This window comes from Vulpes vulpes, chromosome 7 (assembly GCF_048418805.1).
Source record: "Vulpes vulpes isolate BD-2025 chromosome 7, VulVul3, whole genome shotgun sequence".
Taxonomy (NCBI): domain Eukaryota; kingdom Metazoa; phylum Chordata; class Mammalia; order Carnivora; family Canidae; genus Vulpes; species Vulpes vulpes.
Genome location: NC_132786.1, coordinates 60,492,426 through 60,510,084, shown reverse-complemented (window position 1 = coordinate 60,510,084; position 17,659 = coordinate 60,492,426). Strand labels below are relative to the sequence as shown.

Here is a 17,659-nt window from a genome sequence, read left to right as displayed (position 1 = left end):
GGGCGGTGAAGGGAGGGACGGGGGTCCTGTGCACCTGTGGGGGGGCGGTGAAGGGAGGGACGGGGTCCTGTGCACCTGCGGGGGGCGGCGGTGAAGGGAGGGACGGGGGTCCTGTGCATCTGCGGGGGGGGGGCGGTGAAGGGAGGGACGGGGTCCTGTGCACCTGCGGGGGGGCGGTGAAGGGAGGGACGGGGTCCTGTGCACCTGCGGGGGGCGGCGGTGAAGGGAGGGACGGGGTCCTGTGCACCTGCGGGGGGGCGGTGAAGGGAGGGACGGGGTCCTGTGCACCTGCGGGGGGGCGGTGAAGGGAGGGACGGGGGTCCTGTGCACCTGTGGGGGGGCGGTGAAGGGAGGGACGGGGTCCTGTGCACCTGCGGGGGGCGGCGGTGAAGGGAGGGACGGGGGTCCTGTGCATCTGCGGGGGGGGGGCGGTGAAGGGAGGGACGGGGGTCCTGTGCACCTGTGGGGGGGCGGTGAAGGGAGGGACGGGGTCCTGTGCACCTGCGGGGGGCGGCGGTGAAGGGAGGGACGGGGGTCCTGTGCATCTGCGGGGGGGGGGGCGGTGAAGGGAGGGACGGGGTCCTGTGCACCTGCGGGGGGGCGGTGAAGGGAGGGACGGGGTCCTGTGCACCTGCGGGGGGCGGCGGTGAAGGGAGGGACGGGGTCCTGTGCACCTGCGGGGGGGCGGTGAAGGGAGAGATGGGGGGGTCCTGTGCACCTGCGGGTGGGGGACCGCAGCCCTGGGGGCCTCCGCAAAAAGGCGCGGAGAATGCGGGAGGGAAGGCGTCGGTGCCGCCCCAGGTTCGCCGTTCCCGCCTCCCGGACTAAGCTGCGTGAGTCCCCCCGCCCGGAGATGGGAGGGTGTGCAGCGCAGGTGAGACAGCGCCGTTTCTCTGCACCCCAAGTAACGGGGCGACTCCGCCCCCGGGCGCATCCCGGGTCCAGGGCCCCGCAGAGCGCGCTGGAGCCTGCCCCGCAGCCACCCGGGGCGCCCTCCTCCAGCCGCCCGCACCCACCTTCCCCCGCCGCCGCCGACCCGTCTTCCCGCGTCTGCAGCGAGGCCGAGCTTTGGAGCATGCGCAGTGGACGGAGCCGGGCCGCCCGCCCGTAGGGTCGGCAGCGGCGCATCCCTGTCAGCGCGCTCGACCAATCAGGGGGCGCGTTGGTGCCACGCAGCCCCGCCCCGTGGGGGACCATGGCAACCGCAGGCCAATGGGGCGGCGTGTTGTTGCCGCGGAGCCCCGCCCCCCGGCCGGGGCGCTGGGTGACGGGCGAGGGTCATGGGGTGTGAGCGCCTCTGAGCTCGGGAGCGTCGGCGGCCGCGGCCTCCCCTGCGCCTGCGCCCGCGCCCGGCCCCGCACTCGCGGCCCGCGTGTTGTCCGGCGGCGGCGCGGCCCATGCGGCTGGGGGCGTCGCGGGTGCGGCGGGCGGCCCGGGGAGCGGAGGGGGCGGCGGCGGGGCCCGGGCCGGCGGGGTGATCGGCGGCGGGGCGGGGAGCGGGCGGCGGGGCGGCGGGGCGGTCCGCGCGGCCGGGAGGATGCTGCTGTCCCTGGTGCTCCACATGTACTCGATGCGCTGCGTGCTGCCGGCCGCCGTGCTCCTGGGCTCGGCCCCCACCTACGTGCTGGCCTGGGGCGCCTGGCGGCTGCTGTCCGCCTTCCTGCCCGCGCGCCTCTACCAGGCGGTGGACGACCGGCTCTACTGCGTCTACCAGAGCATGGTGCTCTTCTTCTTCGAGAACTACACCGGCGTGCAGGTGAGCCACGGCCGCCCCGCGCCGCCCTGCCCCTGCCCCTCCCGCCAGCCGCACCTGCCCCCCAGCCCCAGCTGCCCCCCGTATCACCTGCCCCCCAGCTGTCCCCCAGACCCACCTGCCTCCCCATCTCACCTGCCCCTTCCAGCCCCACCTGCCCCCCACCCCCACCTGCCTCACCGTCTCACCTGCCCCTTCCAGCGCCACCTGCCCCCCAGCTGCCTCCCCATCTCACCTGCTCCTTCCAGCGCCACCTGCCCCCCAGCTCTCCCCCAGACCCACCTGCCTCCCCATCTCACCTGCCCCCTATCTCCACCTGCTCCCTCCAGCCCCACCTGCCCCCCCATCTCCACCTGCTCTGTCCAGCCCCACCTGCCCCCCATCTCCACCTGTCCCTCTAGCCCCACCTGCCTCCCCATCTCACCTGCCCCCTCCAGCCCCACCTGCACCCCCATCTCACCTGCCCCTTCCAGCCCTACCTGCACCCCACCCCCAGCCCCACCTGCCTCCCCATCTCACCTGCCCCCTCCAGCCCCACCTGCACCCCCATCTCACCTGCCCCCTCCGGCCCCCTCCAGCACCCCCATCTCACTTGCCCCACACCCCCAGCCCCACCTGCCCCCCATCTCCACCTGCCTCCCCCCAGCCTCACCCCCAGCAGGTCCCCGTTGGGCACCTTTCATCCTGCCCTCCCAGCCCCCCTGCCCCCCATCCCCACCTGCCCCCCATCTCCACCTGCCCCCCACAGCCCCACCCCCAGCAGGTCCCCGCTGGGCACCTTTCATCCTGCCCTCCCAGCCCCACCCCCCCCGCCCCGCATCCCCACTTGTCCCCCATCTCCACCTGCCCCCACAGCCTCACCCCAGCAGGTCCCCGCTGGGCACCTTTCATCCTGCCCTCCCAGCCCCCCTGCCCCCCATCCCCACCTGCCCCCCATCTCCACCTGCCCCCCACAGCCCCACCCCCAGCAGGTCCCCGCTGGGCACCTTTCATCCTGCCCTCCCAGCCCCCCCCCCCCCCCCCGCCCCGCATCCCCACCTGCCCCCCATCTCCACCTGCCCCCACAGCCTCACCCCCAGCAGGTCCCCGCTGGGCACCTTTCATCCTGCCCTCCCAGCCCCCCTGCCCCCCATCCCCACCTGCCCCCCATCTCCACCTGCCCCCCACAGCCCCACCCCCAGCAGGTCCCCGCTGGGCACCTTTCATCCTGCCCTCCCAGCCCCCCCCCGCCCCGCATCCCCACCTGCCCCCCATCTCCACCTGCCCCCACAGCCTCACCCCCAGCAGGTCCCCGCTGGGCACCTTTCATCCCCCCCCCCCGCCCCATCCCCCCCAGGGTACTTTAGGATCGGTCCGCTCTGCCCCGCAGATGTGGAGGGAGGACGCGTGCCATCGTCCCATCCTCCCACCGAGAGGAGAGGGCAGGTTCGAGACCTTGGTAGGGTTTGGTCCGGGATGCTCGCTGGCAGGTACCCCCGGTCACCGAGAAGCTGCGATTCCGGTGTGGAGGCCACACGTGGGGTCAGCCCCCCCCCCCCCATCTGGGAGCTCAGCTTAAGTAGGTGCAGATGAATGCCTAAGTAGGGCAAGCGGTTGACAAGCTTTTGGCGTCTGGTCTAAGCAGGATTGGTAGTGTTTGAAGTCAGAAGTGCGCTTTCAAAACCCGGAGACCTCTTCAAACTATCCAATGTCACTGTCTGGACAAGAAGTACGACACTGCTTTGCGTTCTTCCGCAGTAGAAGTGAAAGCTGGGCGAGGAAATGAATACATTTGTTACTGTAGAAGCCTTACTGTAGATAAAGTTCTTGCCAACCTCCAGGCTTGAATGTGTGGCTCTTTTTTTTTTTTTTTTTTTGGTCTGGTTACTTTCTGTTACTGTATCTGTAGAGATTGGATCTGTAGATTAAATTTGTAAAAAAAAAAAAAAAAAAAGAAAGAAAGAAAGAAAAGAAAGAAAAAGAAAATGTAGAAGACCCCCTTCACTTTAGTTATTTGACAAAAATAGCCATTTCGAATTTTCCTTTTGCCAATTTGCAAAACAAAAGAAAAAAAAAGATATTCCTTATCTCCAGTTAGTCCTCTCCTCCTCCCCCTCCCCTTTTCTTTTCCTAGTGGGGTTGAGTTGAAGGGAATGAAATGGCATTGGATTTGTCTTTTTGTCTTTTTTCCCCCCTGAGCAGCTGTTTTCACCCTGTTGTCAACCAGCTACTATTTTCAGTTTGCAGTTGCACTGCTGTGGATCCCTGATGACTGAGTTTGCCCCAGTTGGAGGTTGTTTGGGGGAAGGGAAGTAGGAGAAGCCAGGGCCTACATTTAAACCAGTGTCTGTAAGTGCTTCCTAGAAAAGAAAGATCACTCTTCCAGATGGTTGTTTCCTTTTGATTGACTTTTAAGAGGGGCTTCGTTTAAGATTTTCGGGAATTCAGACCACTCCTTTTCTCCTGTGCTCTTACTTCACTGCATTCATCTAAATGTAGGGTTTTGTCATGATTAAATAATTTCACGTCCTGTGACAGCTGACCTGAGCTAGGATGCAGACAAAATATAGGACAAAGTGGGCGGGCTTCCTTTTAGGAAAATAATACTACCTCTGGTGGGTTATTTCATTTTTGTTCAAAGAATATAGCACGTCCCATGCAATATAATGTATAACATACAACAGTGAAGTACTATGTGTTGAGCAAGTTTTTTATTTTCGAAATGATTGTAAAATTCAGTGTTTCTAAATTGTATGTCTTATCTTGTACCCTGTTCAGTGTAGACCTCCAATTTAATTATTGAGGTCTCAGCACACGGGTTTTTAAAAAATTCAATCTGTTGATGGTCAGTGAGCAATCAGTTCTAGAATTCCTAATAAATTTTAAAGAACACACACCAAGTAAAACTTTGAATTGTCCTTGAGGGCCATCAGATTTGAGGGCCTTTACAAATGCATGAACGATGGTATCCTGTCACCTTATTCTTAGTTTTACTTACTAGTTTTCATCACTGACTTTGTCCGTGTAAAGTTCTGATTAACATTTTAGCCTTTTTAAAAAATTTTTTTTTATTTTGCTAGGGGACTTTTTTTTTCTATACTTGAATTGTTTATCACCTCTAATTTGCAAAGACCAGAGATGATCCTCAGCTTTGTTCTGTATAAAAGAATGTTGATTCATTTCTGAAGAAGTGTTAGCAATTTGAATGAAAGGAAGTTTACCATCAAATAATATACATTATAGAAGTATATTTAAATTAGAGTTTTTTCCATCCCCTCCCATCTGGCAACCACCAGTTTGATCTCTGTATTTATCGGCCTGTTCCTTTTTTTTTTTTTTTCTTTCAGATAACACATATAAAGTGAAACTGTATGGTATTTGTCTGTCTTCCTTCACTTAGCATAATACCCTTTAGGTCTATCCATGTTGTCCCCAGTGCCAGGATCATTCCTTTTTATGGCTGAGTTATATTCCAGTGTGTGTGTGTGTGTGTGTGTGTGTGTGTAGCACGTTCTTTATCCACCAGTGGACATTTAGGTTGCTTCTGTGTCTTGGCTATTGTGAACAATGCTGCAATAAACATACAGTAACGTGCATATCTTTTTGATTAGTGTTTTTGTTTTATTTGGGTAAATACCCAATAGTGGAATTACTGGATCAGGTGGTATTTCTGTTTTTTATTTTTGAGGAACTTCCACAGTGGTTGCACCAATTTCTGTTCCCACCAACAGTGCAGGAAGGTTCTCTTTTCTCCACATCCTCACCAAATGTCTTTTTTGATACTAACCTACTAACTGTTCTGACAGGTGTAAGGTAATAACTTATTGTGGTTTTGATTTGCATTTGCCTGTTGATTAGTGAGTAGAATTTTTTAAATGCAGTTGTAATGCTTTTTAAGTCTAGGTTTAAAAAAGAAATGGTTCATAGTAGGGTAACAAAATATTTTTTTATGTATAGAATTTTTAAGCTGAAGAGAAGTAGGAAGTTCGTGATCTGTGCTTGAAAAGTAAACCTGTTCCAACAGGTACACTTGAATGTTCCATCAGATTCTAGGTAAATATCTGTTCTTTCCTATTTCTACAACTTTATTTTCATGTGCATTTCTGACACGGGAGCATTTCAATCACTGTTGCTAAAATGACTTTATAATTTATCCCTTTAGGTTCTAGAATCTTATAAGTACTGAAACTCAACAGGGTACCTTCACCATTTACTTTGGAATAAGCGATAAGGATTTTAAAAGTTTCACATATCTCTCTTACCTTGACCCCTGACAACCAACACACACCTCTTTATTATTTTGGGGGGCACTGATTCAAATAATTGTACTTCTTTTCTGTTGCTTCCAAACAAATCACCTCAGATTTAGTGGCTTAAAACAAGATAAATTGAGTCTTGCAATTTTAGAGGCCAGTGTCTGAAATCAAGGTGTTTGTGGGGCTGTACTCCCTCTTGAGGCTCTAGGGCAGAGTCTTTCCTTTTTGGCTCTTTGAGCTTCCTGTGGCTGTGGGCATTCCTTGATTTGTAGCCATGTAATTCCACAATCTGCCTCCATGCTCTCTTTGCCTCCCCCTCTTCTGACTGTGTCAGATCTCCCTCTGCCTTTCTTTTCTAAGGACACTTGTCATTGGGTTTAGGGCCCACCCAGATAATCCAGGATGAGCTCCAAAACTCAGAATCCTTAGCCTAAGACCCTTTTCCCAAGTGAGGTCACATTTATAGGTTACACGCTTAAGACATAGTCTTTTGTGGGGATCACTATTCAACCCCCACACATTAGTAACTTAACTCAGTCCTGCTTATTCTTGGAGCAGGAGTGCAAGGAAAACCTGTAGGAAGCTAAAAAGAAAGTGGGGCATACTGGTAGAGGCAGCAGTGAGGACTCCAGCGGAAGGTTAGGGGGAACCAGATTTACCATAGTTCTATCCCAGGATGCTATCCCTAAGTGCTGAGATTCTTGCATAAACAATAATTGTATGTAATAGGGTAGGTAGTGAAAAATCTTAACATGTGGTTTTGGAAGCTAGTAAAAGTTAATAAATTTTTTTTTTTCTAAATGTCAGAGTTCTTTTCTCATTTTCAATAAAAGGTTCTGCTCTTTTCCTTCCTTCCAACAGAATGCACTAAAAGTTGATCATTGATATTTGTAGGACAAAAACATTTAGTATTAATAATACATGCTTTCTCATTAACACTAATAAATATTTTAGTCAATTGTTTTTCCTGCCTAAATCATTTTGTGACACTTGGAATTTACTTTAAAATGTACTTCGCATTAATGGCCCTATCTTCTAATTTGCTTTTCCTCAAATGCTAATGTGATAGAACAACAAAATGTGGACTTTGAGAAAAGATAAATTTAGTTTTTCAACTGACCTACTTCAGGTATGAAATAGTTCAAAAAACACTGGAAATAAGATACAGAATTAAAGCCTAAGATTTTGATGGTTTTTAATGTGTTCAGTTTAGAATACTCTTAACTTCTCTAATAATTCATACATTTAATTGAAACATTGTTTCAAGTTCCTCAGGAACAACCAAGGCATTCATATCTGGAGACCATTTGTAACTGGTTCTTTCTGTAGCACTGTTTCATCAAACATAGTTCTAGACTCTTAGTTAAATTTGTATTCTGTATCTTGTAGCTAAAGGCAGCTAAACTTTACCAATGAAACATGTTTATTTAAAAATGGGAGAAGAGACCTTCAAGCCCACCTCCTTTTTTTTTTTTTTTTTTTTTTTTTTTACCACATCTGGATTCTGTCTGCATTTCTGCTAAAATGTTGCCCAGAGTTGAATGTCAGTAGTCCTAAAAAGCATATAAATACTTTGTATCCTTAATTTCCTTTTCCTCTGGTTATTTATCAATCATGTGAAGACCTTAAAAGACCGTAAATTACTTCCTTCAGTTTAGCTGGAGCACAGCAGAGCCAGACAGATTTGGTTGTGCTTCTGCGTGTGCGTGTTTAAAGAATGACACCAGCTTTTCATAGAGGAAATTAAACATTTCCCAAATCAAATAGGATTGCAGTCTAACACATTTAAATCTGACTAGGGAATAGGCTTATAAGAAAATCTTAGAGAACTGTAATTAGAACCTTGTTTTCATACTTTCTATAAATAAAAATCCCTGATGGAGCAAGCAAGTTTTTTTTTTTTTTGGTTGCCTTGGTGTAGGATTCTTTTTAATGTCTTATTTTTCTATTTTAAATCACAGATACAATAAAACATTCAAACACTGCCAAAATATCTTGAGAAAATTAAAGGTCCCTCTGCCTATACACACCTCTCCCAGGTGTGCAACAATTTGGTGTGTAACTATAGATTTCTTTTAAGAGCTTTTAAATAAATGTAAATTGCGGGAAGACTCCTCCAACAAATTAAATTCTCGGATGGGTTTTATAGTTACACCCACTATGTCTGTGACCTATGGGGACACCTCTGAGCTGTTATGATACAGAAAGGAAAATTTAATCTATAGACATAATTTACTTTCCCTCTTTTGTGAATTTGCCCGAATTTGTGAAGCTGAATGAACTGAGAGTTGACTCTTCCTAAATGGAATTAGAAGTTAAGTTTTCCTTTAATATATTTTTTAAAGATTTTATTTATTCATGAGAGACAGAGAGAAAGAGAAAGGCAGAGGGAGAAGCAGGCTCCATGCAGGGAGCCCGATGTAGGATCAGGCCCTGGGCCGAGGGCAGGCGTTAAACCACTGAGCCAGCCAGGGATCCCAATATTTTCTTATTTTATTGTGGTTTCTTAAACACGTTGATAATACAATCCACAACTAAGTAGTAACTTCTAAGGAATCCCTAGAAACTCCTGGTCATTCCTTCATTCGTTCAGTATTGGCATATGCACCTCGTTCCAGATCCTTAGCTGGGCGCTAGGGGATACAGTGAGGTATACAGGATTCCCGCCCTTCCGGAGTTCACCTTCTAGTGAGACACAAATGATAGCAGGAAAATTAAAATGTACTGTGCTCTGTGAGATTGTTAGGCTGGGGGTTGGGGGGTTGAGGACGTTTGTTCCGGCAAGTGACATTTGCATGGAGCTCAGAAGAAGGGCCATGGAGGAGCTGTAGTAACCCAGGCAAGAGAATGTGGTCAGAGGAATGGGCAGAGTGGACACGGACAGAATGTAGATTCCCAGAGCTATTTTCGAAGTAGCTGAGAGGGCTTTGTGATTGGATGTGGAAGAAAAAGGAGCAGGAGGGGTTCATGACCAATTGGCATTTAGTGAGAGCGGACTGTGTGCCAGGTGCTGTTCGGTCATGTCACCGATACAAGGTAGGCACCATTCTTTCCATTTTATGGATGACAGCTGAGGCAGTAGTTCACATTTGTAGTAGTTTCGGCAGGATTCAGTACAAGGCACCCTAGCTTCAAGATCTGTTGTCTGGGGACGTCAGGGTGGCTTAGTCGGTAGAGCATCTGCCTTGGGCTCAGGCCATGATTCCGGGGTCCTGGGATGGAGCCCTGCGTCGGGCTCCCTAGTCAGTGGGGAGCCTGCTCTCCCTGTCCCTCTGCCTCTGCTGCTCCCCCTACTTGTGCTCTCCCTGCCCCGCCCCCCCTCATCAAATAAATAAAATCTTAAAAAAAAAATTCCATTTTCTGAAGATGCTTTGCTAAGTGGTATGGTTATGTTGGTTGAAATGAGATCCCTGCTGTCAATTTATTCATACTAGGAAAAATACCAACAAACAATTCCGGTAGAAGATAATACTGAAATTGGAGTGTTTGTGTTTGTTAGCTTTGCGACCGAAAGATAAAATAACTTTGCCTGGATTCTTCAAGAAGGCTGTATCAATTATTCTGAACTGCTTTGAATCTTTACTTCAAACAGAAGCGAGGGCGGTGGAATGTTTAGGAAAAGTCCGCCCTCAGTGGATAACTGAATGGAAATGAGAACTCCTAAGTGTGGCCTTCAAAGCTGTCCAGATTTTGCCCTGGCTAATTTTCCCATTTACTGGTTTCACTGTAGCCCAACTGCTGTTCCTCCCCAGCCCCCTAAGTCACCAGTGTATTTTCAGCCATGTGTCTGTGGACTGTTCTCTGTATACTTTGTTCCAGCCGAAGTCCCAGCCTTCCCTCACCCCCTCTGGGTGTTAGGGTCACCTAACACATGGAATTAACCTATGTAATATTAACATAACAGCATCTTTTAATGTCTATGTTGTCCCCTTTACGATTGTAACCTTTCAGAAATGGCAGTAAAGGAGAGCATGACTTAATTTTTCTCTTTTAACAAAAGGGCCGAGGACTCTATCTAACCAATCTCTGGGGAGATTGGTCTGAGTTTCTGTGGAAATATAGATGAATCTCATGTTTAGGGGGGTGGGTTCTTGAATGAGCTTACTGATTGACAGGTTTTGATTCATTAGAGACTGTAGGTCTAGTGAGTCTAATTGATTCTTACCGTATTCTTTACTTAAACAGATAAAGGGGAAGGAAATGCGAACTGTACCCCTCAGAAGTAAGACTGAGAAAGAATAAGGTCAGAGACCTTATAAAAGAGGGAGTTCTGAGACAGCCAGCAATATAGAGAAACCTTTGTTTGCTTGTCAATAAAAACCTGTACTTATTGCTACTTTGGAACCTAGCAGTTCTCTAAGGCTTGTTTTGTTTCCTCTTTCTCTGTGGGAGCCAGCAGTGGAAACCCCGAATGAGCAAGCGTTGCTTGGGTATTTTAGAGGACTATGTGTAGAAGTGGAAGTGGCATTAGGAAGACAGCTTTATTTTGCCTGGTTTCCAGGTGGGAATTTCAGGAGCAAAAAGAAACTAGGTGCTCCTTTCCAGGCATCACCTAAAGTGCCAACCACATGCTAGGCACGCATGTTTTAGACTGAGAAAATAGTCTCTACCTCAAGTAACGCAGTTCAGCAGCGTAGAAGGAAGTCGTTTAAAGCGTGTATGAGATAAGTTCTAAGAGAAAGAACTGAATGCGGAGCCAGGGCGGGAGGGCTGCAGCTGCCTCCTAGTGCTGGCTTCCCTGGAGGGCCTTCACAGGAGGGAGCCTGTGCTCTCCTGGGCTTGCATATTGCTTTGTTCCCCCAAGTCTTCATTTGTATTTCTGGAGGAAAGTTTTTTATGTCTGTTTAATTTTTTTCACGAGTTTCTTTTCTCTTTAGTATCAGACTGAAAAAAAATCACATAACCTTCTGACATATGGGAAATTTTCTCATTTGAAGTTTGTATCTGGAATTTTTGCAGAAAATAGTTGTGTAACATTTGAAAGAGTTTTGGACCTTGGTGTGAGAAACCTGAGTGTAACTCCTGGTTCTCCACCATAGCATGTGTTCACTTGAATAAGTCAGTGTCTCAGCTCAAGGGTTCAGTGACTGGCACATTATCGGTGCTCAGCAAAACACCGTATAGAGAAGGACAGTGCAAGGAGACAAGCATGAGGAATGTGTAAGAAAGCTTTGGGGGCGCCTGGGTGGCTCAGTCAGTGGGTATCTGCCTTCCGATCAGGTCATGGTCCTGGGATCCAGTCCCATGTCGGGCTCCCTGCTCAGCAAGAAGCCTGCTTCTCTTTCTCCCTCTACTACTCTCCCTGCTTACGTGTTCTCTCTCTCTCTCTCGGTCAAATAGATAAATTTTTTAAAAATATTTAAAAAAGGAGAAAGCTTTTTGATTTGTAAGTTTCCTTTTAAATGTTGCGTGATTATTATTTTAGCATACTGCCTATTAGACAAATGACTATGTCTCTACTTTGATCTTGGTTCAGAGGGCATTGTAATTTTCCTGTTCAGTGAAGTGTTGTTTGAGATTGGGCAGGAAAAGACCATCGTGTTAGTATGCATTACAGTGGAAATCTTGTACTGTTTAACTTGTGATATATTTCATTGGCATAAAAATACATTTACAAATCCATTTCAAATGATTATAAACATACAGTTTAAATTATATATGTAACCTTATTAAAAACAAACTTTTATAGCTGCATTTGTGTGTAATCAGAGACTTTTTTTCTCTTACCGTTAATCACTTAACACAGTTGTTTTTTTTTTTTTTTTTCCACTTAACACAGTTGTGAATAAAATCTCACCTTATTGGACAGTAATAACAACTAGCTTTTGGGGGAATGGTTACTATGTTCAAGGCATTGTGTGAAGTAGTTTAACTGGTCTCATTAATTAGGAGTAGTTGCTGTTAGAACATTGATTTTACATGTAGAGAAATAGACGTGGAGAGGTAAGGGACTTTTTTTTTTTTTTTTTGCTTTAACCTGTGCTCTTAGTGACTATTGTATTGAGTGTAGGGGAAGAAAAACTACTCTCGTAGGTTCATAGCTGAGGTCTGCAAATTAAACTGACAAAAATCAGATAAACAACAGAAAAGACATAAACATTTTGCTCATGTTAATATTTTTCTATGCATTAGTGCTTCACAGAAAAGAAGTGAAAACCAAAAGAAGTGAATAGAATCAGCCTGGAGGGGGGCGGGGGCGGGTTATATATAATTCATTTTAACAAAGAGCAGTAACTTGTGGAAACATAACTAGACAGAGAAAGGGCTTTGTGCTGTTAGGGCTGGTAAACTGTGGGCAGGTCACTAGGGAATGGGTGATAGATAAGGATATCTCGTGCTATCTCTGGTCTTCCTTGCACTCCAGAAGGGAACACCTTTAGGAATGGGTATTAAGGTCACCCTTACAAAGGAAAGCTTATGCTTCAGACAGAAAGGGAGAGGCCAGAGAGGTCTTCCTGTGTCTGCTGTTTCTCACTTGCCTTCATCTCAAAATATCCTTATGCCAATGTGGCATATTTTCGGATACAGCACACTCTGATCGCCCTCAACAGTCTCTATTTAGGAGCAGTGAAAAAGTTTTTTAAAAAATATTTCATTTTGCATGCTGAAAAAAAATGGATATCATTGAGGTAAATGAAGAATCTATTTTTTTTTCCAGCCACCTGGGTGGCTTAGTCAGTGAAGTGTCTGCCTTTGGTTCAGGTCGTGAGCCCAGGGTCCTGGGATCAAGCCCCGAGTTGGGCTCCCTGCTCAGCCCGGAGCCCGTGTCTCCCTCCTTCTGCCTGCCGCTCCCCCTCCTTGTGCTCTCCCTCTGTCAAATAAACAAATAAAATCTTTAACAATCTATTTTTTCCACAAAAAAAAGAATATTGTACATTTTTGTCCTGGTGGTATTCTTTAGATGCTCTACTGTGTTAAACATGTGATTACTATAGATTCCATTTTACTACCTGTTTTAGGATACAAAAGAGTCTCTAGGTTGTTTGCATATCACGGGAGAAAATTTCAAAAAATATAAAGATATGGTCAAAATGAGGTGAAAGAAGTCACATGTATTTCTAGGCTGCCTTCTGAGGCAATTTTTTCATGTTAAACAAATTTGCTTGACTAATGAGGAATAGTAACTAGAGGATCAGTTGCAATGAAGGTAATTATTCAAAGACCATTTTTATTGTCTTCTTCTGAATTAATAAAAAGGAAACTTTTTTTTTTTTAATAGGGACTTTACATGAGCTTTTACAAAATGCATGAGGAATTATGATGAACCTAAAATTAAAGACTTAGGAAGAACAAAAAAGCCTTGTTTTTCTTGGGCCTTGTTTTGAAGGAACAAATAGATTACCTGCAGAAAACCTGATTAATGTGATTACAAACATACTAGAAGATTCACAGAATGCATTAAAAAGTCGCTGGTACACTTAAAGTATTTTACTTAGGTTTATTCCAAAACCTTTTACTGCTGGAAATGACATAGCTTTATTTACTTGTGAAAAATAAAAGTGCAACTTAATGATTCAGTACACTTGTGCTGAAAACTGAGTGCTAGGCTCAGGGAGTAGAAAAATTATGAAGACCCTGCCACAGAAGAGCTTATGAACCCGAGGGGTAGGGAGATACGCACACAAACTCAACTTGTAGATGAGTGTACACAACACATGGTTGATGCTCCCATAGGAGTGTGAACAGGGTTTGTCCCAGAGCAAAGGCGGGGGTGTGTGATTAATTCTGGGCTCTGGGTTAGAAGGCAGGAAGGCTTCAGAGAAGAGGTAAATACGTGCTGAGGATGAGCAGATGTAAGATGATTACAGTGAGACTGTGCCGTAGACTTATAGGTCATCCTATAATTATCAGGGAGGAAGACCTTGCACTGCCCTGTAGTCCTTCTAGGTGGACTTAGAATAGAATTGCCATGAGACAGATTCACAGGGATAACCAAGTTTATCCCTGATAACCAAGTTTAATTTAGGTGTATGTATGGGGACTCCACACACATGAGATGTCCAGGGCATTGAGTCAACAGGAAGCTCACAGAGAGATAAGAAGGGGCGTCCTTAGGATACAACCAGGAGAAGGCTGTTAGCTGAAAGTGAAAGGAAGTGCCCTATTATGCAGATAAGTTTCTTAGGTAGAGGGGAGTCTGGTAAGAGCTCTCTTCCTGGTATAGGCTCTCCTTTTCAATGCAAATTTAGGCCTTTGAGAGCCAGGCAGAGAACTTTTCCTGCTGGGTTCTGTCTGATTACTTCTAACTTCATCTTTACGCCAAAGTGGCCCATCCAGGGCAGCCTGCCCTTGGCCCCTACAGAATCATTTAAGAATTTATATGTATGGGTATTCTGGAAGTTCTTAGGAGCTTTTTTTTTTTAATTTAGAAACTACAGCTATAATTAACCACGTATCTGTTAATAAGGTAGTAATAATTATTAAGTATTTTGAGAATCAGCATTCTTAAAAGAATACAAATTTTTTCTTCCCCTCCATGATAATAAATTTAAAAACAAACTTTCCACTTGAATGAATGAAAGAAATTTGACAATTTAAAATTAGAATGAAATGCATTTTCTTTGCAACCTTGGTAATAAACCAAGTGAAGGACCTTAGAACTGCATATATTTGATACCTAAAATTGTAATTATGCATTCTTTGTGTTGGTTAATCAACATTTTTTCAAAATCATAATGATTTTCAGCTATTACATTAAGGTTTGTAGTTCATAGATTCATTTACTTTGCTTTTAGATCTTTTCAGGTTTTAATTATGAAGGTCTACTTTTTTCTAACTTCTTATTTCTGTTGAATTCCAACCAAGTTATAGTGGCAAATGAAAAAATCTAAATAGCCAATCAATCCAAATATTTACTTTAAGATACTAAATTAGGTTTTGTGAAAATAAATAAATAAATAAATTATGTTCTGTGAAAGGCCTGCCCTCTTTTTTCCCCCATCTTTTTGCGTTTTATTAGGAAATACCTTTTATTTCAGTGAGATACTATGCATATTGAATAATCTTTAAAAGTATGAAAGATGTATGCGTGTCTTTCCCTTTCAGTGGCTATGCATTAGGTGTTCTGTTATTTTTATCTTCACAGTGATCTAGCCATAGAACAGTTTCCTCTTTCCGCTTTGCGCAATTAAATTCATTACTTAACTTTCTCTACATACTGTCCACATTTAGGCAGCAGGCTTGAGCAGTTGAAAAGTGAGCAAGGCCAAGAGCCTACTGGGACCTTTGAGCTGAGTGCAAACAGACTCATTAAACCACCCACCTGAAAATGGCCACGGGCCCTCACCTACCAAAGGGCTGCTTCCAACCTGGCACTGTTACCAAAAGAGGGACAATTGCATGTGTCCGCATGCCTCCACCCTGTAGCTACAACCCTTCACCCCTGCCTCCAGGCGGACAGTCTCTTCTTGGCCGTCCTGCCCATGCCTATCTTGCGGTGTGTTCAATAAACTTCTATCTCCTACGCTCTGCCCTGGGCGATTTCTTTCACAGCCAGTGCTGCCGACCCCTATGCAGTTGGAATATGCATAACTGTAATCAAACTTAAAAAAATGCCTTTTAATAACCTCTTATCTGCCTTCAAAGGCTGCAGCCAGTCTATTAACAAGCTCAGAGCAAGGAAGGAAAAGGAGAGTCTCTCCTTGGATGGTTCAAGTGCTGGCTTCAGCTTGGGGGCAGGCAGGTCTCCAAAGAGTGGTGGACAGGTTGAATCAATTAGACTGAGACTTTAAATGTGAATATCCCATCTAGGGAACCTAAGCCAAAACAGGGACGGTGGTGTAGCTGCAGTACTGAAGCGCAGTGCGTCGTACCCAGTGCTTTGGAGGGAGAGTGGGGATCTTCACAAGCAAGAACTCCCTTTTTAATCCTACATGGATCAAGCGATTGGTTTAGGGTTTTGCTTTTGGTTTTGTTTTTTGGTACTGATAGACTTTGTTAATAAAAAAATGAGCAAGGATCTAGACACATACTACATCTTTAGCACTGTATAGTGTAAGATAATAGAGACCTCAGTCTGTGAGTCCCTGACCTCCGGAATGTTGTGTCATCTAGTTCCAGTTTTCTACAGAGATGCTGCATTAATGTCATTTTCTTTCTTCAGTTGTTAGGCTGTTAATGAAGAGTGTTGTGACCAGAAGATCTGTTTGGACATCTAAAAACACAGATCCGAAAACCTTTAGTTAATTCATAGTCTTGCATAATCCGTGATGACAAGATACAGAAACTAAAATGCCCTGAATTAAAGCAAAACAAAACACTGTTAACAGTCCTTTCTTTAAAATCCTTAAAATTATTCTTTCCTTGGGACGCCTGGATGGCTCAGTGGTTGAGCGTCTGCCTTTGGCTCAGGGCCTGATCCCTGATTCCCAGGATCGAGTCCCACATCGGGCTCCTTACATGGAGCCTGCTTCTCCTCCCTCTGCCTGTGTCTTGCCTCTCTCTCTCTATTCATAAATGAATAAATAAAATCTTTTTAAAAAGTCTTTCCTTTAAATAATTTGTATGAAGTATATAAGACACACAGAACTACAGACTCCTATAATGAATACCTGTGTACACACCATCCAGTTTAAGAAATAAAACATGACTGCTAGCGTTGAAACCACCATGTGCCCCTCCCAAGACACATCCTCCCCCTATCCTACAGGTCACCTATATCCTGAACTTTCTCTGTATTTTTTTTTCTAATTGTATTTATTTTTTTAAGTAAGCTCTATGCCCAACATGGGGCTTGAACTTACAACCCTGAGCCAGCCAGATGCCTCAGGGAACTTTCTCTGTTCTTTACAGAGACATAGAGTCCTGTTCATGAGCCATGTTTCCCTATTACTTACAAAATAAAGTTTTAATCTTCAATTTGGTATTCAAAAGTCTTTTCCCATTCTGGTCCAGATCTCCCTGGGGTCTCCTTGCTCCAGCTCACCAACTCTGCATGCAGCCGTGGTTTGACTGTGATCCTGCTGGGGGTACCTCCACGGGCCTCAGACACTTCCACTTCCATCTCTGTGTCCACCTCTTCATGAACATCCTTCCTTCATCTCACCTGCTGAAACCACACCTAATGGATACTGCTTCTGCTCTGCCCTTGACAGTTCTTTAATATAAAGTGTGCCTTATTTTCGTAATGTGAAAATATGTTAGGTCTTGTACGGTTACTGTTTACATGGCTGTCTCTTCCACTGCACTGTGGGGTTTTTGAAGGAAAATGCATCTTACAGAAAGAGCTTCAGATATTGTAAGCAGTCAGTAAATAAATGCTTGTCGTATTTTTCTCATGAGGATGTTGATCATTCTGTTTCACTTTATAACCATCAGCCTGCCCTGAACTTAACTACTTTATAAACATGCGCCATTGATGGTCTCTGATGCTTCTGAGAGAAATCTCATTTTTGTTAATCATGGATGGAAATATTCATGGTATTGTCAATTTTTTGACATCGTCCTATTTTGTTTGTTACAATAGTGCATGTTTTGAAATGTTAAAATAATGTTTCTTTTTGTTTTATCTTTTAGATATTGCTATATGGAGATTTGCCAAAAAATAAAGAAAATATAATATATTTAGCAAATCATCAAAGCACAGGTTTGTATTTCATTTGCACGAAACTTAGGTTTTCTACAGAAGGTAGATGGGCATTCAAAGTAATGTTTTTATTTAAATGAAATTTTG

At 45.7% G+C, this 17,659-nt stretch overlaps 1 protein-coding gene across 1 annotated transcript in view; it reads left to right on the top strand.

The window, feature by feature from the left end:
- The first annotated feature begins 1,297 nt into the window (after nucleotides 1-1,297).
- Nucleotides 1,298-17,659, top strand: part of AGPAT5 (1-acylglycerol-3-phosphate O-acyltransferase 5) — a 58,558-nt gene continuing 42,196 nt past the window's right edge. Inside the window, exons 1-2 of the mRNA XM_026017935.2 lie at nucleotides 1,298-1,756; nucleotides 17,503-17,572. Of these exons, the coding sequence (XP_025873720.1) occupies nucleotides 1,538-1,756; nucleotides 17,503-17,572 (289 nt within the window). The 5' untranslated portion in view covers nucleotides 1,298-1,537. The remainder of the gene's footprint in view (nucleotides 1,757-17,502; nucleotides 17,573-17,659) is intronic.